Below are 26,636 nucleotides of genomic sequence, written 5' to 3' on the forward strand. Positions count from 1 at the left end.
TTTAATTGTGAACTACAAAAAAATATTAAATAATACTTAGAAGAATTTAATTATAAATAATTGGTAAACTGTAGCTTAAAAAACAATAAAAATATTGTTTAAAGAAATTAGTAAAAAAAAATGATTATAGAAAATTTATTTATTTTAATGATGTATAACAAAGTAAAGATGATTTCATAGATAAAAAATAATTAAGAATAGTATGCCATTCTATAATAATCTGGCATAATACAATCATAGTCAGCTTGTGTCATAACAAAACGTTCTTTGTTGAGATAACTGTAAAAAGAAAATGTATACAATTATTAAACACACCAAGTATAAGACATTTTTATTGGAATATTTCAATACCATATAATTTATATATAATATTGAAACAATAGTAAGTTGCCATTAAATATTTTAAGTTAAATTATAAATTATCTGAGCAATGTAGGAATAAAAAACTTCCTACTAATTATATTAGATACTTATAGATTTTTAGTTACATTTTGTTTAAAATATATAATTAAATAAAAAAAATCTATAAATATTTCAAAAACTAATAGTTAAAAAAAAAAAAAAACCAGTGAGATGTTGTAATACAACCAGTTAGAGAAATGTAAAAATTATTTATAAATAAGAACAATTGAACTGAAGGAAAATTATTTAAAAATACTTATATTATATTTTTTAAATAATTTATTTTGTAGTTCTATGAAAATTTGAGATGGTATATCCTTGATAATTATAAAGAAACAACTTAAAATTTGTTATTAATAATTATTATATTATAATATGGAAGTCTTGGATACACTGCGCTTAAGTGACTTGTTTTTTTTTTTTTTTTTTGCTATTTGAGTTTTACCACCATATTGCTTGAGGGACAGTACGGCTCCAAAAAAGTAAGAATATAAATTAAGTATATTCACTAATTATTTGTATAAAAATAATCATATAAGATTTTATTTACACTACTTACTCTAATAATCCTTGCATGAATTTAATAACATTTGGTATGAAATTGTGCTGGATATTTCCCCATAAACGGAAGAGTTTAGGCAATTTTACTATAATATTATCATACATGTATTAACAAAATATATTTTCTCAGAAAACTTAAGACATAAAATAATTTATATTAATATCATGCTTACTTATAAATCGGAGAAGATGAGGTAAGCCATAAATTTCGCTGGGTGATATTCCTGGATATTTTTCTAATATCTAAAGTACATAAAAAATCTTTAAGTTTTAGAGTGAAATATATTAAATTATTAAAATTTAATATTTATTTATATATACATATATATGATTTGAGTTAAAACAATTTAAGAAATAAATACATATTTTTGAAATTGTAATTGTAATTTTGCTACATTTTAAAATTATAGTCTTACATTTATTAAGAATTATAATTGAAATAATACTTTAAAGGATCAAGTTAATTACACAATTCATATTAAGGTAGGAAGAAAACTAAAATAAAATTTTAAAACTTACTTCTAGATACTTGGGTCTTTCTAGATGATGTAACAACCATACATTAAGCGAGAGATTAAACGCCACTAACAATTCTTCTAATGTGTTTTGGCACCTTAAATACAATAAAATATTTTTGAAAACATTTATTGATGCGAAATGAAATAATATGATGAATAAATATGAATATGATTAGTATACTTACACTTCATATTTTGATGCATAGTCATGGAAAATAATATGTACGGTCAATCTTGCAGGTAAAACTACCATCTAGAAAAATTAAATTAAATGTGTTTACTCACAGCTAATGATAATATAATTGCTTATAATAATTTACTAACAAATCGATCGTCTTCAATTAAATGTTTATCTTCAATCAATATCTGTCGAAGATGCACCGGTAAGGTCAGGTTATAGTCTGACAAATTAGAGGAAAAGTATAATGGATCCTCCTGAAAAATCAAATACATTTCAATAAACGAGTTAAAAAAAGATAGGCACAAATTCAATCAAAATTCGTAAATTCAAAATTTACTAATTTTCTTGATTTTAAAATAAAATTATTAATTATAACATGATTTTCAATAAATTATTTTTTAATAAATAATAACTAAGGTGGATAATAAGTGTTGTAGAAATAATCAGTAAAGAAAAAAATAATTTTATTGCTGTATGATCCTAAAATTATAGACAATATTCCCAGACAAATTATAAATACAAATTTTCCTAACTATAAAATAAAAAAAATTAGAAATTTTATATAAATGTGGTAAATTGTTCATTAAGCAAATGGACGATCAATTAAAATATGAATTAAATAATAAGATGTAGATTGTAAATAAATATGAAGTAAAATGTTATTAAAAAACTATTAAGAATTAAAATAAAATAGTTTTTATTTGAACAATGGTTAATATATATATATAATAACAATGGTTATTATATCTTAGTTTTAATATGACAAGCAAAGGATAAAATTATACAAATATTATACATGCATTTTTAAGAAAAAAAAATTGAATATAGTAATAATCATTACTATTTTAAATTTTTTTTTTTTAAATTTATGTACATGGATAAAAATTAAAGACAACAAATTGTTGGGAGTTAATAAAACTGTTCTAATTATTTTTTAAAAACGCCAACAAATACTCAAGTATTCTTTACATTAAGAGACGGAGGTAATGGCATATTAAATTACGATATAAATTTCTTAACAGATAAATACAATTTGTGATTTTTAAATGTATTTAAGTTTAATAATAACTTCATAACTCACTTCATCTTTTTTTTTGCCATTCTTCGATCGCTTCCCATCATTTTTCTTTTCTTTCCCAGTAGGAGGTTTTTTCATTTGTGACGATATTGCTTCAGTAGCTTTAACCTTAGCTGCTCTTGAATCTAATGAAATAAGGGAACAATTACTAAACAAGAGCATAGAAATGATTAAGTAATAGAAAATAATTTCAAAAAGATTAAAAAGTTATTAATAAAATAATAATAACCAGTAAAATCTAAGCTAATTGAATTTTTATAGAATAATTATGCACATACAAATATTTTGTTATATAAAAGGAATAATAAAAAATAGTGAAACTTCTAGGAAAGATGAAATACAGTGATGGGTTACTGGATTGCTATACTGATTTTTAAAACTTGAAACCATTGCTTTCGAAAAAAAACAATTCTGAGTTAAAGCAATTGAATAGATAATTTTATGTCAAAGATAATTGATAAAGATGGAAAATGAACGAAATTTCTCAATAAGGTAATTTATATTCTTATTTTTGTAAAAGAAAGGCATCTAAAATTTTAAAAAATCACAAATTTCAAATGCTTATAAGTAGCAAGTAACAACTGAAAAATATTTTCTATCAGAAATACCATGGTAAGATCAATACATTTCTTGTTTCACACAAAATCTAAAATGAATTAGCCTAAGAAAGCAGTAATATTATAATTAATTTAATTTAGAAATATTATTATTAATAACAAGCATCTCAAAATTATAGGTTCAATTATAAATAAAATAGTTTTAAGACTAATTAAAAATATAATATGAAATATGTATAAGTATACTTACATGGTTTTTCACAACCAAATTGTTCAAAAATATGGCGGTCTTCATCATCCAGTTTTCTTTTCTTTTTTGTAACTTTCCTATTTTTAACATATTGATCATCATCTGTGAATAAATAATTCATATTAGTAATTAATAATTAGTAGTTAGTACAATAAATAGTATAAAAAGAATAACAACCATGTTGTTATAAAATTACCATCTGTTGTTTGACCATCATTATCATCATCAGATTCCATTCTACGATTAGAAATATGTGTTGATGAACTTGCGCTTCCACATGACCAACTTTCATTTGATGTTCGATGACTATTTGGTTTAGAAACTACATTGTAAAAATAAATAAATTTATAATTTTTTTTATAATTAAATTATTATAATAAAAAAAAAAAAAATTTAATTTTATTATTATTATTATTTTATTTAATGTAATTATATGAGTAATAGACCAAATATATCTTATACAGTAAATGTTGAAAAACATTACGAATTAAACAATATACTATTTATATACAATATATATTTTTTATCCTCAACTCTGTCCCGAGGCTATTGTTTTGGTTTCTTAACAAGATATTTATACAATGATGGGTTATTAGCCCGCCGCCAAACCCCCAAACCTGGATTTTTTTTTTATAAATTAAAGAATTTAAGTACTTAGGAGTAACTCTTAACAACAAAAATATTATGCATATAAATGAATTAAATGTGAGACTGAATGCAGCAAATCGATTTTATTTTGCAATGGAGATCCTCTTTAAATCAAAAACGCTATCAAAAAAAGCCAAAGAAAAAATTTATATAAGCTGCATAAGACCAGTATTGACTTATTCTTGTGCCACATGGTCCACAAACAAAGGTGACGAAGAGAAACTAAGAAGATTCGAAAGGAAAATTCTAAGAAGAATATATGGTCCAGTATTTAATATTGAAACACAATATTGGGAACTGAGATCGAATGCCCAATTAGAACATTTATACAAAAAGGAAAATATTGTGCAATTTATTAAAAATATAAGAATGCAATGGGCCGGACATTCGTGATGAGGAGACGGATGCCTAATATTAGGAGTAATGACTTGGACGTTAGCGGGGAGGAGACCAAGGGGAAGACCACAAAGAAGATGAATAGATAGTATAAATAAGATATGGAATGCGGCAGTGATGGGGCGGATTGGCGAGTAATAGCGTATGATAGAGAGAAATTGGAGGAGGTAGTTTTGGCGGTAAAGATTCTCGATGGATCGTAAAGCCGGAAATAAAAAAAAATATATTTTTTTTATACTATTATTTGACAGTAATTTGACTTACATATACTGTTTATAAATGTATTACTTGAAGCAATATAATATATATTTAATTTGTTTTGGATTAAGATTAAATGAAATATTCATCCAAGAACGGTAATTTATAAATATAACTTAAAAATTACAAATTCAGGTTTTTAATTGGAGAAATTTAGAACATTTGACACTTCACTATATTTTCAATTTTTTCTCCTAATCAAAAAATACTTCATTTCTTTATCATGCATTACACGATATGTACTCATAACTCAAATAGTTTTATTAAATTCTAAAATGTTTATTTTTAAAAGTGATAGCGGTCGTATAGAATTCAATAATCAAATAATTATTAACCGAAAAAAACCAAATAAAATCAATAAAATATATCATAATCGGAAACTTAATATTAGTATCTAAAACAATATGGGCAATAAAGATTAAGTCACTATTCAATACCTACACTAGTACTTATTTTATACACTATATCAGTTGTCAGTGGTACGACACCATACAACAGTACTACTTCTAATAATTACTTATATAATATAGGAATTTTAAAATGTTTTTAAAATATATAAAAAGTGAGAGGTTCAAATACGTTAGTTAATGAAGGTTTTATGTACCATTTCAAAATTTCGAAAAAAAAAAGGAGTACAAAAGAAAATATGGAGATGCGTTAAGTTTTAAAAATAAATGGCGAGGCCACGTTCATGTTATTGGTGATATCGATATTGAGAAAATTTCAAAAAAACGTCCCTGATTCACTCAAATAGAAGTTAAAACTGTAATAAATGAGATGAAAATAAATGCAAAATGTACATCTAATTCCACGCATTCAGAACACTTGTTTCTAGGGCAAGTATATACTATATTATTTCTATAAATGTTATTATTATTAATATTATTTTTAATATTAAGGTATCTGCTTCAGTTACTGGACAATTACCAAATGTGCCAACTCTAAAAAGAACCGTTCAGCGAGTTCGTCAATCTCATTTAGAAGCTTCAATTAATCCTCAAAATTTTAATTTTGAAATTCCGGACCGATTCATGAAAATAACGAACGGTGAGCAATTTTTACAATTTGATAACAGATCTGAGACAAATCGAATTATATTATTCGGTACAACACGGAACCTTGAATTAATGGTTAACTGTGACAATTGGTTTTGTGAGTTAACATTCTCATGAAGCCTTTAAATATTTCAACAACTTTATACTATTCACGCTGTTTATTATTCGAACGTTATTCCTTCTGTCAAGGCTGTAACTGGAAAAAAAATTCAGGGGGTCTAACATTTTTTTAAATATAGATACTAAACACTTTTCATTTTTACGTTAAAAATATAAAATTTTATTATTATCATTATTGAAAACATAAGTCATCATATAATATTCGATTTATATAATAGTTGATTATTTATATTATACATATTATAGAATTATTCACATTATTTAAAAGCACAAATAAAAAAAAAAGATAAAATATAAAATACAATTTTTTTAATATTAAATTTATAAAATAATTATTAATTTATAATCTACAAACATGCAATATATGTAAACTATTTTATATTAGTAAAATAGTTCCATCTTTTTGAATTTATTTAGGACGGCAGTAAAATTAATATTTTACAATACACACAATATTGTTATATTCTTATTTCTTAGTCTTAAATAATTTGGATTTCCTGCGATCGACTTTCATATATAAGTTTATATCATCTGTGACATTCACCTTCTAATGTAACTAGTATCTAACCAGCTAACCTTATCTATTAATCCTAATCTTTATTACGACGTTGAAATAAAATAAAATGATGAATTTAATCTTATTTTAAATTACTGTTTTAACGAAACTATACAATTATTATTTAATACAATTTAGAGTTTATTAACTAGTTTCTACTTTTAAAAATTTCGGTTGGGGGGGAGGAAACCCTGGACTCCTCCCAGTCAAGGCTTTGCTTTCTGTTTATACTTTACTACCCGATAAAATAGAAAATACATTTTATAAAATACAAATTAATGTTTCAAGCTATGTTTCTCCTATGTCTAGGTGAAAATGTATAACCAATAATGTATTTAATTATAAGATCAATTCATATGTATACTTAAACTGAAAATTTGAAATTTTTATTGATAGCTTATATCACCCATTTGCAATAGAACGTATAATTCAAAATATGTCTACTTTTTATGAGATATTAATATATATATATATATATATATAAAATATAATGTTTTATTAGCTTATTTTCGTAGTATGTCGCTATACACATATACTCATTTTATCTATCTATTCGTGGCTTGACCGAGGACTTCTACTTCTAACAGGCTTATAACTTATAATTATAATCTTATATACATTTAATTAAATTTTAAAACGTAAATGGTAATATAATTTTTAATTTTATTATTGATGACTTTATTTATGATAAAATGTCAATTACGTCGGCAATAGTATTAGTAGTAAAATACGGACTATTATTGGAAAACTGGTTCTGTTGCCGCGCCGATGCATTGGTGATTAGCAACACGAGATTAATATGACCCGGCATGGCATATTGAAAGAGGGTATAGAGCGGGGTAATTACACACACTAGTGATCATTTACTTCACACACACTCTCATGGCGTTCACGCACGCGTGTGACAAATTGCCTATATTCAACTCCTTAAAAACTACACGGATCGAATCCCCTTAAGATATTTCAGATACCGACGAGACAAAGCGATCGGAAGATGCAATGGACCGGAATGTATAGAGAAATTTGATTGAAGCGTGCAAAAGGCCTTAATGGCTTGTATATCATAAGAAAAAAATATATATAATGATGGCCTTTGAAAAGGGAAAGATGAATGCTGTCAAATATGAATTTCAAAAGGATCTATAAATTGATGTTTTTTCAAATAAAAAAAATATAGGGAAAATTCAGATTTTGAATTATATACTCGAATGTTTATCAGCTTTGGCGAATGTATCAACCAATAAAGTTATTGATGCTTTTGTGAAACTTTTAGACATAGATTTTTATATTAAAAATGAAGAGGTATTGATGACATTAATAGATTATTTTGAGGGAAATTGGACGGGTCGTTTATACAGAAATAAAAAAAAGAAGAGAACCTAATTTTCCAATAAATATATGGAACAACTATTCTTTAGTGTCTACTGATTTACCCTGAACAAATAATTCTGTATAATGGAGGGCACAATTGTTTTTCTGCAATGTTAAACTCCTCATCGCACCCATATTGAAGTTAATAAATGAGTAGCAAAAAGAGGAGTAAGTAAATAGAATGAAAATAGAGCAATATGTTGCAGTGATGTAACCGCCGTCAAAATTTTTTTTATAAAAATCGGAGTGCTAAAAAAAAAAATTGTTTAGATTATGAAAATAGAACATTTGAAGACTATTTAAGAGGCATAGCACATAATTTCCAGCTACAGATATAATATTTTTTAGGCAGCTAAATGTCCTGCAATATTTATTACTATAATATATATTTTTTTAATAATTATTTGGTTATTTAATTCTTTAAGGCACTAAAAATTGTTATACTATCAAAAATAGCTTGCGATCAATTTATGCACTGTAAATTGATCGCTAACAATTATCTGTTATCTATTAACGTATATATCTGTTAATAGCTTAATTTTTGAGGTAATTGAATATATCATTTTTTTTATATAATAACTGATGAAAATGAATTATTTAAAATAATAATAATCAATCCAGAACATAAAAATCAGTTAGTTCACTTTACTTAAACAATTTTTTTTATTAATTAAAAAAAAAATATATTAACTATTATTACTGATTATTAATACAAAACTATTATTAGCTGTATATATTTATAGCATTAATAAATATAGTATTGCATTCGGATTTAAAGGAGGTTCAAAGGACTTGTATCATGAGAATAATAATTATATAAATGCATCAAATATCACATAAAACTCAGACATTGTAAAAGACATTTGGAATACACAATTCTAGAAGATTTTATTGCATAAATGCTCATATTCTTTACAGGACAAATATAGAAAAATTCAGGAACTACTAATTTAACTGCTGTTATTTTAAACTTAATAAAATATTTAGTTATTGAAACCAACTTACTTAGAACAATATTTTCTTCAACTGAATAAATTTCCTCATCAACTGGTTTCTTTTTTTCTTGTATTTTATGCTCTTTATCTTTTTTAACTTGAGCATTGACTAATAACAATTGATACATCATATTTATATAACTTATAAAATATAATTTTGATATAAATAAATAAACCTACCATTTAATGTTTCATTTTCAACATTATAACATATTTTATTTTTTAATTGTATTGTTGATGAAGATGAATTAGAAATCTTGCAATGATTTTTTTTGTTTACATTACAATTATTACTTGGAAAATCTGAAATCGAAATTAGAAATACATTATATAAATAGTATATTTTAATATTTTTAATTGAGTATTCGATAATATTTCTATAATATCTATAATTATAATAATATATATATAATTATAATAACAATAAATATATATTCAAATATAAAATATAGGTCTGTGAAAGTTAACTTACCTAATTCGTGGTTTTCAATAACAATATCATTTTTATTATGGTAAAAATCAAAGTCTTTAGATTTGGTTTTCTCATGTTTTGATTTTTTAGTATAATTATTTCCTAGAAAAAAAAAATTAAACTTGAAAACATCAGTATGTATTTAAACGAGTAAATCAACCTATTACCAAAGCCATTATCTTGAATGTCATTAAATTTTTGTTTTTTGCTTATTACACTTTTTGATGAAGAATTAATCACTTCAGTATTTTTTCTTTTCTTTAAATTTTGATTATCATTAGATGAAGGATCTATAATCAACATTAAAAGAAATTATTTAGTCAATGGACAATATGGAAACACGAATATTAGTAACTTAAGAATGTCAGTAGGTAGCGGGTATAGTAATAAATTGTCCACTAATTATAATAAATAATTATTATCGAACTAAAGTTGACAATGAAAATATATACGGGTAGAGAGGGTTACGCCGTGTGATTCAAAAGATTTTAATTGCTTGTTAAACCGAAATAAGAAGTACCTATTCCAAGAATATAAATGAATATTGAATTTTATTATTATTTACTGAATATGACTATTTATTAATTCTTTATATTATTTTATATTATGAGCGAAAATGAACCGTCTGCTTAGAATAACAAGATGTCACACACGTACGACATAATACATTTTTTTTTACTGGTTTCAATATTGTGCTTTTAGTTTTGATATTAAAGTGAATTGACCTATTATTAAACTTTTAGATAAGAACATTATCTGTGTTCTCTCGTTGTTTTTAAGATATCAATAACTGTTTTATGAGTATGAAAAATATTAAATGCTCATAATTCACTTAAAAATTAAAATATCGTTAAAAATCAACGAGAAGACATAGATAATGTTCTTACCATCAAGTGTCATTATAGGTCGATTCATTCTAATTTTTAAACTAATGAAGCTAAACAAACCTAATCTGCTGAACGTAAATTTACCATTTTGTGTACTTGTAAGACGGAAACAACAATTGTCTGTGTCTAGCGTCGTCTTACTTAATACAACATAACATTTATAATAGTTATAAAGTTATATACTTAAATAATACCATAATATTGATTATATTTATATAGTATTATTATTTATTTATTTCAGTTAACTATTATGATTTATAACTTATATATCAAGTAGTTAAGTCGAAAAAATTAATTCAATATCGTTCAAAACCGTTGTTGCAAATTTAAATATTCAATTCCGCATTGATAGTGATAACATTAATAACAAAATAGATGATAGATAATTGGTCTTGGTAAGACAAAACATTTTCATAGCAGAAGAAATTATTAACAGCGCAACCTATTGACATGCCCCCCCCCCACTACTACAATTCTGGCTCCCTTTTCACTTAATAAGCGTTAACGATTTTTCCTATAGCTTGGGCTATCTATGTATATTTAATCAATGGTATAACTATTAATTTACATACTATATTAATTTATACCATCACTAGCTGAATTACTCGTCATTGCCGGGTTTAAGTATAAAAATCTATGTAACCTAGCATGATTAAATTTTGTTTAATCTATTGAAATTTAAATTAGTTAAGATTATTGAAATAATATTTATTTATACATATTAATTTAGTTTTTAAGATAATAATTATTATCATAACCCATCGGTTCCCAAAATGTGCACCGCGATGTTTGTACAGGGACACCGTGCCGTCATGAAATACTATCGGGTATAACATTTTCCTTATGATTAGTTATGTTATGGCTTGGAGAAGGGCTCCCTGAAAAAACCTTAGATCAAAAAAGGCGCCGTGAGTCGAAAAAATTTGGGAAGCACTGTGATATAACTTATTCTATAAGTTAAAGCTCACACGCATCCGACCCGTGAGCCTTTTTTATTTGGCCTGTAATATATTTTAAAATTACATCATACAATTTTAAAGCTTATCGTCTATGCTCTAACTTAGCAATATAATAATTGTTATCTAGTATTAAACATCGTCAAATGTCTAAATGTCATATAAATGTATAAGTATGTGGCTTTCAACCATAGCTGTTACCAAAATATTTAACTATATCAATTTCTTCGTACCATTCGGATTATGCTATCGTGTCTGTTGAATTTATTATTTCCATATATATAAATGCTAATTAAAATTCATAATTGAATGACCTTTTTTTTTTATGCTCTGGCTCGCTAGATTTAAATTTTCTAAAGTTTTAGCATAGAAGGTTTAAAATAAATGTTTTACTAATAGTTTTTCAAAATGTTATCTAAAAAATTTCTCTATAGACAATATTCTTAGCTGATCTATTAGTAGATGACAAAATAACCAAGCTACTGGGTGAGCTTACGCGTGAGCAAGCTACGTTGAACTGCCCATGTGAAAAAAAGTTTTCTCGTAAATCTATTCCTGTAAATTTTAGAGATTGGCCTTGAGACTTGAGAATCGTTTAAATTGGAACGGAAGATCATTCGGAATTAAAGGGATTCGTGGTATAAACCAGTTTCCCCTTTTGCATATCCAGTTAAAATTGTGGTTTCTACTAAATTGCGATGTAAAGTTTTTGACTTTAACCCTGGTTTCGTTGCACAGTTTAGGTGGTTTCAAATTTTGCAGCAACATAATAGGTGTTTCCACACGCAGAATAAGCCTATGATGAGGCATATCCGGTGGTTTCAATGAATTTTTAAATTCAACCGGATAATTAGTGTCATCGTCTAGTTGACCACCGCCGTATCTATCGAAGTATATACTTTTTCTTCCCCTTTAAAGTAAATCAGCAGTGTATCATTGATAGCCGCCACTTAGTCATTTTTTGGAGTGAGTATAGCACGTTCACACAACTATTCCATAGGCTTATCATGAATATGAGCAATATCTGGATAAATTTTTGAAATTAAATCTTGAACCATAGTTATAGCTTTGCACAAATTTTCTGGGATAGTTATGATTTCATTAACTGACGGATAATCACCATTGCCAATTTCAAGTAAAAGATCTGCAAAACTACTAGAAAACTTTTCCTCTTCCAAGTATACCCTCATATTTTTCGACAGTTTGAGTATATAAATCTAAAGCCACAAAGTAGATCTTTTAAGACATGACTTTATTAACTTCATCGGTTCTGGTCCTTTTTGGTACTACTTGTAAAGTCTCCAGACCGCAAAACCGTTACACCACCCATTAACCTTTTATTTCCCCTTATATCCTTTAGATATCTATTTAAAGCCTCAACACCACCTTTATGTTCCATTGTAATTTCGTCCCGCACTATTATTTTTGTATTTTTTTAAAACTTCCGCAAAATTACTTTGTTTCAATATATTACAAACGGGAGTAACCGAAGTTGTTACATTGAGTGTTAGTTTGAAGGTAGCATGGGCATTTAGACCATCCTCGAGCGGTGTAGCTGTGATTCCACTCGATGCTTCTAAAAACAACTCTTCCTCCACTCACACAACCAATGTTTTACCCTCACACATAATACAACTCATTACAGAAAAGAGTCGAACCCGCCGTATATGGCAAAAAACACACTTGCCGAGTGATAAAAAGCATTTCAACACTCTCAACAACTGCTTAAAAAATATTCTTCGAAAATACAATTCTGACAAATTTCACAACTACTTGGAATCTCTCTCTAATACAGACAACTCTCTTTGGAAAGCCACTAAAAACATCCTAAAGGAAAAAAGTAAAATACCTCCCCTACGGTACCTCGACAACTCCCTAGCCTCGTCAATTCTTGACAAAGCAAACTTATTCGCATCAGATCTTGAAAATAGATTCTCACCACATCCAAATTTTCTCACTAGAAGCCACTACTCTAATATTGAAGCATCAATCTTAAACACTCTCCCAACGGTCTCCCTACAAAACATACCTCCCCTTCTGAAGTCCTAAATATCATTAAAAACTTAAAAAATAATAAATCCCCAGGCCACGACCTGATAACCAATACTATTGCTAAATACCTGCATAAGAAAGCAATTTTACTTCTCACTTATATTTACAATAGCATTCTTCGTCTATCCTATATCCCTCCCATCTGGAAACACACAGTTATCATCCTAATCTACAAGCCAGGAAAACCTCCTGACCAACTCTCCTCATATAGGCCTATTAGCTTACTTCCTACCTTCTCAAAAATTTTAGAAAAAATCATATTAAAAAGAATTTATCCGATACTTAACGATAAACAAATTATTCCAAACGCTCAATTCGGCTTTAGGAGTAAGCACTCCTCTCTCTACCAACTACACATAACTACACAGACTATTCGACACTATTGCCTCATCTCTTGAACAAAAAAAATTTTGTTCTGGGGTTTTTCTTGATGTTGCTCAGGCGTTTGATCGGGTCTGGCACGAAGGACTATTGTTCAAATTATTATTTTTACCCACTCCGTTATTCGTCTTACTCAAATCCTTCCTATCAAACCGTACTTTTTCAGTAAGATGTGAAGACGAAACTTCTGACCCACATCCTATTAAAGCAGGCGTCTCTCAAGGCAGTATTCTTTCCCCGACTCTCTATAATATATATATACAGCAGATCTACCACAATCTATCAACACTACTCTAGATACCTTCGTCGATGACACAGCCATAATATCAACCAACTCAGAAATAGCCACCACTATAAACAACTTCAAAGATCACCTAACCCAACTACAAGATTGGTTCAGCTTATGGAAAATTAAAGTTAATGAAAATAAATCCACTCACATCACTTTTACCCTCAGGCCTACAACAATTCCTCCAGTTTACATAAATAATCAAACAATTCCCATTGTCAATTGCGTTAAATACCTAGGACTCCTTCTCGACAAAAGACTAACATGGGCTAATCACGTCAAAGCTAAAAGAACTTCCCTTAACCTCAGGCTTCACAAATTAAGACCACTTCTTCGATCCAAAATCTCTTTAAATAACAAAACACTATTATATAAACAAATATTACGTCCAGCAATGACTTACGGAATGCAGCTGTGGGGTACCACTAAAAATTCAAACATAATCAAATTCTAAGCATTCCAATCAATATCTCTGCGTGTCCTCTCTAATGCTCCCTGGTACGTCAGCAACCGCACCCTACATCATGATCTTAACATACCATCAATATTCACTCTTGCCTGTTATCATTATAACAAATTTCATAAAAATACCTTTAACCATCCAAACCCACTCATATCTAAACTCTCTTCTTGCACAATACCTGATAGCCCCCCTCGTCGCCTCAAACGCAAATGGCCACGTGATTTATTAAATAATGCCTAGTGCTATTATTATAAAGTTACCTCCCCACTAAGTTTAAATTGGAAGTAGTGTCACTGGACACTCCCTTCCCTCAAAATTTTCATGTCCTGTAATATTCATCTCATCATATTTACTTATTATATAAATTGTATATAGATTGTAAATTTTTCTTAAAAAAAAAAAAAAAAGTAATCATTGTTATTCTTAGGTATCAATTGTTAATTGTTAATCAAGAAGTGTAAGTACGGGCCGGATATACACTTATATGTGTAAATTACGTCGGCTTTTGTAATCAATACGCCTCATAATATTATCAGTGTGAGGTTTTTAGTGGAGATTTTATCAATGATCTTTCAACGAAACAAAAAAAAAGTCATCAATAAAAAATATTTTTCAAGTTAGTAGTAGTAAATATGTATATATGTATTTTTATATATTACGTAATATAATTACGATTTAAACAATTTTAAATTTTTTATATCTACATACTCTAAATAATAATAATAAATACGCTTATTATTTTTTTTAACTTTTGTTAAGTGTTATTAATCGGATTATGTTATCAGTTATATCCCGTACCAAAGTAATACAATTAAGCGGTATCAAATGTTTATATATATAAAATAGTTAAAGATTTTTTTATGTAAAATAGTTTTAAAGTTAATTTGATGAAATTTTATATAATAGTGAATACCGATGAAAAAAATGTATGAAGTATATATGAATAAAACTAAGTCATGATGCTTTAGTTATTGCGTTTGCAGATGCATAGTAGTTACTGTGAATGATAAAAATTTAAAATAATTTTAATTTTTAAATTTTTTTTTTTTATTTAATAAAAAATTTGCTTTTGAGGAGCGAGTTTGAAAAAGTAGGTAGGTATGCTAAGGCTGCGCGAACATTGAATGCGTTTTCGTACGAATTTGATTCGTGTGAACTTATACTTACACGCACGAACGATCCCGACCTACCAAATACTATGCGAGTGCGCAGACTGGGTGCGAGGTGTTCGTACCGTATACGTACATGTAGCTCCGACGTACGAAAACAATCCGAACTTGTCCGGATTTCGTTAACGTTCGTACGTCGGAAATGGATTATCCATTGCGTGCCAGGACGTTACGAATACGATGTCACCGAAACACTGACTATTTTACGGACAAAAACGAGTTCAGTGTGCGCACCCAATTCGTACGACCAGTATTCGTAACTTTTTGGTACGAAACGAATTCGTATCCAATGTGCGCGCGGCCTTATAAGCTCAATACAATCGGTAGAAATTAATGTATGTAACGAAAGGAAGATTAGAAACGTAGTAAAATGATTAAATACGCATCATCGCATAAGAAGAAAAAGATTTTATTACATTTTTAAACAAAATAATATTCAACCAAAAGAATTATCAATATGGTCTAGAAAATTATTCCCATAAACTAACTACTTAACACCCTGCTACTATGCGGTAATGAATGATTAAACATTCTGGACCAATATTATATCCATAGGTGCCATAGGTACGTAGGTGTCTGGGGGCTAAGGCACCCATTGAAATTATTATGGGGGGGGGGGAAGGCTGTGCACCATAGAATATTAGATATTAATAACGTGTATTTAAAGTACAATTAAAAATTGAAAACATTACCATATCTATTCAACACCTATGAGATTCTGGATTTGATGACTTATGGGAACAAGTTTCAGTAAACTCTAGTGACCTAAAAATGAAAAAGCCAAACGAACTGAGAATATAAAAAATGCCAAGAAATTTCTTCAAGGTAATAGTGAAAAAGGCATACATTTTCATCAGTTAAAGAAAAATACAAAATTATATTTTACAAACTTCTAGATGTTACATTATCATCATTAAATAACCGATTTCAAAAAAATATATAATTTATCATTTATGCGAACTTGAAGAATTTATAATTGGTAACATATTATGTTAGATCCTTTTATGGAATTGATTTCAATCAAGAAAAATGAGTATAAACATTACACATGATTCCACAGATGTATTTAAATCATATAATTCATTTAGAGCTACGTTAACAGAGTTTAATAAACTTCTAAAAATTATATTGATTGTTCCAGTATCGTCTTGTACTGCGGAATGATCTTTTTCAATACTACAAAGGTCAAAAAACATTTTCAAGGTCAATAATGATACAAAATCGTCTTAACAATATTGTTTATTGCATGTCTATTGTAATGAAGATATATATAGGTATTGTGCAAATAGCTCATTTATAAATTTAACTAAAATACGTCAAAATACATTTTTTATGTAAGTAGTCAAATTAATTTTTTTTTGTTTTACTTATTATTATTTAATTAGCTATTAAATAAGCTATCAATTCAGTATACATTTATTTTGTTGTATGATTAATAATTAATATTATATTTTATAATTAATGATGAAATTGCATTTTTCAGTGTACAAAATAGTTAATACTATAATATTGTATTATTAAATATTTATATATACTAATAAAATCCATAAGAAAATGTAAACGCTTTTAGTTAAGTAGTAAAATCATAACACCAATAGGTGCAATATGGAGAGCCAAAATTAAAATTTTAGAAGATTAAATTGTAACTAGCTCCCAAGACAATTCCATGCATTTTTTAAATTTTACGGAGACATTGTTATCAATTAGGAGCTAAACCCCGTTTATCAAAAATTGTTCATTTATGCCTATGATACCAAGGTCGGGCAAAGGCACACATTAAACATTTTAAAACCTGGCGTCTATGATTTTATATCCCAAACTCGTGTGCATAATTGCAGACAACACCAGTAGATCATCTAACATGACATAGTCATCCATCAATTTAAGGTTTTCGTGAAATTATAGGTCTATTTACCCGTAGATACCAATATTACCAATATCAGTGGTGTATTTATGGAGGGGGGTCCCCTCACCAAAGGTTATAGTATATAACTATAATAGATAAAAAAGATATATTAGTAATATATTGTACACAAAATAAAGGTCTTACTATTTACTCAGTCCAACTACTAGATGGAAGACAAATAATATAAATCAAGACGAAGAAGTAAATAAAGAAACAAGAAACATATATTTTACCATAACAACATATATATGTTATGGGTGGAGTACGAAAATTGGGCAATGTGAACAATACCCATGTCTATTGGATAAAGTAAATATATTTGTAAAACGTTTATTTTGTAGGTACATTAACCGGGTAATTAGTACATTATCTACTTTTGTATGGACAAAGTTTTTTCATAAAATATAATACGATAAAATATAAATTGTACATTATGATAAATCGTGTGCGTTGATATTGTATAATAATTTTAAACTTCAGTACGGTGCTTTCGGTTTTCGAGTTCACTTGTTCGGTTTATTAATGTTTTATAATTTAGATTTTTTTTAAAAAAAAAAAATTTCTTCTCAAAAAGAGAAATTTTCTGCGAGTTTTAATAAATTAATTAAGGAAAATAATGAAAATTCGGTAAGTTTAACGGAATCAAAATATTATAACATACGAGTTTTATCTAAAATAAGAAACGTGAAAAAAAAAAAACAAATAAACCATAATGAATCATTAATAAATATTTTATAAGTATCGGCTACAAAAATAGCCGTTTGAAATAGCCAAATGCACAATTTTTTTTCGATGGTCCAAGTTTTAAAAAATGTTTTTGTACAAATAACTGTTTAAAAATTAAATGTAAGAGTAAATGTAAATCTGGAGAAAAGTTTGTAACTTAAAATATCACCCAAATCTGAAATATTCCAATAAATAGCTATATTTAATATAATTTTTAAAATTATTTTCATTTTCAAAATAATAACTTAATTATACATAATTTACTTAATAATTTTTTTTTTCGAATTAATATGATTTGGTTTTTTTTCAACTTCATACCAGAGCTTACTTTTTTTACTTCATGGATAATGCACACTGGATAATGTACACATTATACTATTCATATGAATAAGGTGTACTTTATCCGGGTAATGTGTAAATTACCTATTTTCGAACTTTACCCGTAACATATACATCAATTTGGGATAGAAGACTGGGAAATAAAAGGTCTAAGGTTCGATACTAAGGATGTCTAGGAATTGATATTGGACTTCTTAATATTATGTTTAGAATAGAAGACTCAAGAAGAGACTGTTCAAGAAAAATGAGACGCATTAATTAAATAAGTCATAGACATTTATCTATGTAATATTTATAAATTTAACATATTTGCACTTATACTATAATTTAAGATTTATGAAAGCATTAAGACACTATTAATAATTTATTTATTATATTTTGGACCTTACTACAATATTTAGCAGTGTATTTGATAGTCTTTAAACTTTTTTTATTTATTTGATAGTCTAACTCAACAAATTATATAACTACCAGTAGTATTAAGTCTAAAAGTTATACTGTATCCACTACAATCTTAATTAATAAAATAGTAAATTAAAGTTGTTCTCCCACTCATTTTAATTCTATAAAATAGTTATTGAAATATAACTCACCAGCGTGATATTTACCAATTACACTGTCTTTGATAGAATAAATATCAATGTCTATTAGATTATTTTTTTCGCGTTCTCTATGAACTTTAGCTTTTTTAAGTTTGTATTCTCCTTTAAAAAAAAAAAAAAAATAGTTTTAAATGAATTAATTCAAAATATAAAAAAATAAGTATAGATATGAATAAATAAAACTTACTACTTAAAGACTCATTTTCATGGTCATGGAGCTTCTTATACTCAGCTTCCATATTTGTTGAAGATAAATTAGTTATTTTTGAATGCTTCTTTTTGATAAAATTAGTATTGGATAAAATATCTGAAATCAAAATAATATTATTTTTTTTTAAAGTTACGTTTTTCTTGTATTTACTAGCAGTTAATAAATAATTATACTACATAATATAATAACATTATAACCGAAGTCATTAAAATTAAGTTAATACTATTATAATAAACTAATTGAATTAATCGGTTTCACCCGTGTGTAGTTTTTAAATGAAATTCAAAAATCAACACACATTATTGTTTTAAAGAAAAAAAAATGTATTTATATAATTGAGCTAGTAATGGTATAAATATAAAGTGATCGGTGTTTTCATACAACTCGTAAAGTATTAAAATTATGATTAAGATTACAATATTATATTAATTTGTGGTTTATTATTCCGGCCACAGTACCTAAACGATTAACTGAAATGACAAATTAAATTAAATTATAAATAATGCTCTTCCTCGCTTAAGAAAAAAAAAAACAACGAAAAATGGGGTGACGTAGAGATATCCGAGCAGATATTTGGAACAACTTTATCAAAAAAAAAAAATTAGAAAAATGTTAGTGTAGTCACGAAACTGGAACATAAAAAAAGGCTTGTTCTCTTTAGTAGGTATATATAAGGATAAATTTAAAATATTAAATTACGCTTTTGCATAGAATTACGGAAACTAAACAAAGTGACAGAAAAAAACTTATACTTTATAGAAATCAATGTTTTGTGTGGTACAGCAGAACCCCTCTTATCCGCCCACGACTAGTCCGCCACTCCGGTTGATCCGACGATAGTATTATCGATATGAATATGGATTTTCCAATTTATAGTATGTGGCTAGATATATTTATAAAATGAATTGACCGTTTACTATTTATCTATTTTTTTATTTTTTTTTTATTATTTAATTATTTATTTAATTTAATTATATGTATGTAATTAAAAATAATATTTAAAATAATTTAATAAATAAATTTGGTAACATTTTATCTTCAAATGTTTTTTTATAATTTAATAATCCGACTATACCTCCAGTCCCGAAGGTGACGGATTAGAGGGGTTTTACTGTAGTCAGGGGCGGACTGGCCAGATGTGCTAGTGTGCTGTAGCACACTGGGCCGGCTCAACATATGGGCCGCCGGGGGCAACTGAACATTTGACGATGTTACTAATATATGTATTTTAAAATTTTAAATACCAAACAGTTTAAAACTACTGCTTCTATTGGTTGGTACGATTACGATATTACGATAAGTTCATAGTTAAACCATAGCTTATAAGTTTTAATAATAATATGCATGGTAGCCGGTAGGTATGATGTATATTATTATATTGTATTATAATTCTTTAATCACGATCATGGTTATTTACAGACTACAGATAACAGATAACCGTGGTCACGATTACGGATTCATCCAGTGACGTAACTGAGAAAAAACCTAGGGGGGGGGCTTATATATATAACATATATATAATATATAGGTTAATAATATATATAATAATATATATAATATATTTATTATTACCAAAACCCTGACATCCCTCCTCCTCACCAGTTAAAACGTATTTTTATTGTATGTATTTTATACACTATATCTAATTGTTTGATTTTACATGAGTCTTTTAACTCATTTTATGGTTTAAACAAACATAAATTGTAGGTAGCATGTACTAGGTACCAATATTGTTAAATAATATCCATAAGAGTTCATTAATAAAAGGTGCTATTTGTACTGTTGGATTATCTGGGGGGAGGGACAAAATTATACTTTCATCTCTCAAAAAAATGTCAGAGGGGGCATTTTCCCCCCACAATTAAGCCACTGGATTCATCCATAATTTATTTATAAATTATTCCATGATAAATGATATTGTAATATATATATATAACATAATAAGTGAACCACTTATATCATGGTTTAAATCCTATCTGGCTGATAGAGTTCAATGGGTCAAAGTATTTGGTTGTAAATCTTCCATTTCTAAGGTATCTTCTGGTGTTCCTCAAAGAGGACATTTATCCCCGATTTTGTTTGCTCTATATGTAAATGGCATTCAGGCAGTAGTCAAAAACTGTGAGCTACTTATGTTTGCCGACGACATAAAACTTTATCGGAAAATTGAAAATTTCTCTGACTGTATTGCACTCCAGAACGATCTTAATAACCTGGTGTCGTGGTTTAACAAGATTGGGCTGCAATTTAATGTTGCAAAATGCCATTCTATGTCATTTCTAAGGCATCGCTCGTCAATTAATCACATATACTTAATAAATGGTACAAGTTTAATTCCTGTGTATATTAAAAAAGACTTGGGTGTCATATTTAACACGGATCTCAACTTCCATACACATACTGAAAACATATGTTGTAAAGCATTAAAAATACTTGGATTCGTAATACGTGTATCTAAGGAGTTCAATCTATCATCTTTATTGAAAACTGTATATTGCTCTCTTGTCCGTTCCATATTGGAGTATGCCTCAGTCTTGTGGGACCCTTTACGGTTACAGATTCCTACCTATTAGAACGGGTCCAAAGAAGATTTTTATCCTCAGCTGCATTTATATTAAAAATAAACCACTCCCTCATGATTATTCTATAGTTATGCAGGAACTTAGCCTTTTATCATTGGCGGATCGACGAGTTAATGTCAACCTAGTATTTTTGCGTAAACTGGTAGATGGTAGTGTTAATGCTCTCTCTCTTTTGCCATTGGTCAATTTTAAAATCCCCTCTCCCAGCACTAGACATCATGTTCCCTATTTCTGCTCACACCACTAACTACGGTCTTAATAATCCCTTGGATCGTATGATGCGATTGGTTAACGAGAGCACCATTCATCAATAGTAATGACATTAACTGTATTATTGTATTATTGTTAATTTATAAATTATACCAATTTTCTTATGCGTCTTTTGCTATTGTTTGTTTTACTTTGTTTCTTTAAAATTATTATGATTATTATATGTACTTTTTGTTTTATATACTTATGTGTATGATTTGTATTATTGATGTAATTATTATGTACAAAATTGTTGTAAAGGATTCTACCTGTTAATTAATAAATAAATAAATAAATAAAAATTTATATGAAAATAAAGGATACTTTGAAGAACTTGTTCGTTTTGCATCTGAACAAGATGCAATTTTTAGTAATCACTTAAATTTAGCAATAAAACGCAATAAAAAAATAAAACAGACAATAACACATCTACAAAAAGAAAAGGCTCCATCGTGACTCTACTCTCTAAAACAACAGTTAATAAAGTTATTATAGCGATTGGACAGTATATTAAGAACATAATGAGAAAAGAATTGGAAGACCAGATATTTAGCATGAAAGTTGATAGCAATCAGGATATTGGAGCATCAGATCAAGCAGCAATCTGTATACGGAATATATACAAAGGAGAGATAAAAGAACGTTTATTTGCACTCTTACGAGTAGAAAAGTCATCAGGAAAAGCAATGTATAAACTTATAAAATCATGTTTTCTGAAATATAATATTGATTATAAAAATATTGTGGGCGAGTCATTTAACGGCCCAGTCAATATGCGTGGAGAGTTTAAAGGCCTTCATGCATATATTAAAAATGAAAATTTAGAAAATGTATGTTTGGTGCCATGCACATATTTTAAATTTATGCGTTTGTGATTCATGTGATAATTTATTCACAAAAAACTTATTTGAACTTCTCAATCGTTTATCCACACTTTTTTCCGATTTATATAAACGAATGAATGTACGGATTGAAATTTTAAACAAATCTAAAACAAATACTGGAGTAAAAAGATTATGACGGCTTCAGAAAATATGTGAGACGAGATGGTGGTCAAGAAAGAAAGCCATAACATGGATGTTTGGTGGTGAGAACTGTCTTTATGCTACCGTTCTTTGTGACCTACACTTTGTTGCTAATTCTAATACATTTGATCCAAAAACATCTTCCGAAGCTTCATCTTTAAGAGATAAGCTTTGTGATTTCAATATAATTTTAACGGCTCATTTGTTTTTAGAAATATTTAAAATCGTTGAACCAACATCAAATATTTAAAATCAAGCAACTTGGATATGCTGGCTGCTTGGGAAATGGTGGAAAGTTCTAAAGAAATGATTGGAAAAATAAAGTTTTCTTTGGTGTTTTCTAATGATACACAATTTTCTTTTCCTATGAATGACGCGCTTTCAGAAACTGTGATTGTACAAAATGAACTGCCTCAACCAAGAATACGCAAAAAGAAGAAACACTTTGATGAAAATTGTACTGATGAATTAATAAATGTAAATTTTTTAGATACATTTCGTATAGAAATGTTTCAATGTGTTATTGATCAACTAATTATATCAGCTTGACAAATCGTTTTTTAACTAACACGCACATTATAGCAGAAATTCAATAACTTATTCCAAAAATTTTTAAAAATCAGATCTATCCAGAAAAATGTTTATAAACACTTTATCTAATTTGGTTGGTATCGAACGCCAGAAAGTAATATCTAAACATCAATAATTTTCAAATATTTATGAAAATATTGTTGGCTCATTGAATAAAAGAACAGAAAACATTTATAAAAAGCTTGAAGTTAATATTAATAGTGATGAATATATAGTTATGATGATCTTGAAACTTGAAACTGATGAAGATGATTTGGATTTTAAAACGACTATGAACGGTGACTATGAAATTAATGATCAAAACTATAGTAAACAAACTTCAAAAATATCAAAGGGTAGGTACATACATTTATGATTATTATATAGAATATAAAATAATACCTATTGGCTATTTATATATTAAAATGTAATAACATTTATAAAATAACATTTTTTTCAGGATGTTATACAAAAAGAAAATAACCTTCACAAAGAAGATCATTGTTTAATATGTGTCCATAAATTGCTCACTTCTTTAAATATGCAATCTTCTACATTCAATAATTTATACTCTGTGTATGAATACATTTTAACTCTGTCATGCACTCAAGTAAAATGCGAGAGATCATTTAGTAAATTAAAAATAATTAAAAATAGACTGAGATCATCTTTAGAACAGGATCATTTAGAGATATTTATGTTGATGTCTATTTAGCGAGATATTTTGGAAAATGTAGATTTTTCAGAGGTTCTTAAATATGTAAGAAGTACATCAGATTTGGTGAAAAAAATGTTGAAAAAATTAAAAAATTGCTTTATATAAATTTAATAAAAATTAATAATTTATATATATTTAAATCTGACTGTATTTTTTGTGTAGCAAAAGCGACTTACCAGCTTTTTATATTGCTCTAATTGTAATTAATAACTAATATTTTAGGTATATAGTTTAATCACTGATATAATTACAATAAGGTATTTAATAGATTTTCAGAGGTTCTATACTCCTAGGTGTATATATTATATAATATATTTAATAAACTAACTGAAAAAGTAGGTATCCGTAGAAGCTGGTATACAATGGCCTAACTAGTACTAAATCTTAGAAGGTCTACTCTTATCTATCGCCCACCTCAATATTAACTTAAGGTAAAATATTTTTTTTTTTTAGGTGGGGCTATAGGTAAGTTGGGGGGGTTTGTTGACCTCCCAGTCCGCCCCTGACTGTAGTTAATTAATATCATAATCTCAAGATCCAGCCAAAGTAGTAAAATAATATAATATTTAATATTATATTTTTCATTTTTAAAAAACCATTTACTTAAAACTTTTTTAGACTTTTTCTTTAGTTAAATATTTAAATAAGTATATTTCAAAATAATAATAAATAATAAACTAATTAAATATACTTAGTTAATTTAAAATCGGTGAAATTAAATTACCTAATTGACAATCCTTAGTAGTAAGATCTTCTTTTTTATGATGAATATTTTTTAATCCTTTTTTCTCCTGATTTGTATGTACTTTTTCTTTTTCAACATGCCCTAGAAATATTGATAGTATAATTAACGAGTAAAAACGCAATAATATCAAATATTATAATCAGGGTTGGGATTTTATAGCATTTGCATATTTCTTATGAGATGCTTAAAAAATAGCAGAGTAAGCTAAAAATGTGTTTCATGATACTAAGAACTCAAATAAAAAACTTAATTTTGCTTTTTTTTTTTCATATTTTGCATTTTTTAGTTTTTAGTGCTTTTTTTGAATTTTTTGAACGTTTTTTGCATTTTACCTGTGTTTTAATCAAAATCGGGCACATTTCATGAAATTATATTTTGGTAAACGTGATTTTTGATTTTTGTCAATTGAATTTTCAAGATTCAAAATTTTAAATTAAATTTTCATTTAAATTATAAATGTATAGATTAAGTAAATAGACCGATTACGCTGATGCAACGCTGTACAATTACAGCGACAATATACAGGTAGGTATAATATAATATTACGATCATTTCGTTTTAGTTATATGGTTCTAATTTTTGTTATCTGCTAATTTTGTTGAGTTTTTTTTTTTATCGATTTCTACTAAATTTACTAATAGCCAATTATTAACGAACGAGTATAGAATTCGTTTTAACAGTCCACATTCGTCTCGTGTGCTCGTACAAAATTATTAAATAATAAATTTCCGTTTTTTTTGTTACATATTTTGTTGTTTTTATTGCATATTTTTAAAGCTTATTTAGCAATTTTTAAGGTAATATTATATTGCATATTTATGCAATTTAGTAATACTAAGTTCCTACTATACCTTTTTGGTCATTCGATTTTTTTATTTGTTTTCTACTATAATCATCTGAATAACATAATTTATTAGTAGAAAATAAAAATATAATTTAAAAAAATAATTCTTACCTTTAGTTGCTTTACTTTCTTTACTTTCTTGATTAACTTTTAATTTCTTCACATGATTATCCTCTAAATAACATAAATAATAAGATTAATATTAAACTGTATTCCAAAATAACGCCATAAATAAACAGGCTATAAAGTGTAAAAATGTATGTATATTTCAATTTATCAATATGAGTATTAAGAATTTATGATATTTTGAAATAAACTTTAGTAATAAATTTAATATTAAAAAAACAGATGAAATAATTCATTCAATAAATGTAATTTACTGAAATTATTTTCAAAAAAATAAATAATATTCACAAAAAGAGCTTTATTCAGTGCATTATCTGAAATATACATGCACCATTGTGAAACAAATAGCGTAATAAATTAATCAACACACCAAGTTTA

General features: G+C 27.1%; 1 protein-coding gene across 1 annotated transcript; it reads right to left on the reverse strand.

Annotated features, from left to right (window-relative positions):
* Positions 1 to 79: 79 nt before the first annotated feature.
* Positions 80 to 25,365, reverse strand: LOC112685598 (nuA4 complex subunit EAF3 homolog). The gene is made up of 16 exons (XM_025557528.1): positions 25,268 to 25,365; positions 19,376 to 19,495; positions 19,180 to 19,290; positions 9,586 to 9,708; positions 9,419 to 9,520; positions 9,127 to 9,249; positions 8,957 to 9,055; positions 3,744 to 3,869; positions 3,548 to 3,649; positions 2,744 to 2,865; positions 1,806 to 1,916; positions 1,667 to 1,734; positions 1,483 to 1,576; positions 1,137 to 1,206; positions 962 to 1,049; positions 80 to 279 (listed from the first exon to the last, which is right to left on the reverse strand). The coding sequence occupies exons 2-16, from the start codon at positions 19,425 to 19,427 to the stop codon at positions 192 to 194; spliced, it is 1,479 nt and encodes a 492-aa protein (XP_025413313.1). The 5' UTR covers positions 19,428 to 19,495; positions 25,268 to 25,365; the 3' UTR covers positions 80 to 191.
* Between the last annotated feature and the right edge of the window lie 1,271 nt (positions 25,366 to 26,636).

Source organism: Sipha flava, unplaced genomic scaffold (assembly GCF_003268045.1).
Source record: "Sipha flava isolate LNK unplaced genomic scaffold, YSA_version1 283_pilon_pilon, whole genome shotgun sequence".
Lineage (NCBI taxonomy): Eukaryota > Metazoa > Arthropoda > Insecta > Hemiptera > Aphididae > Sipha > Sipha flava.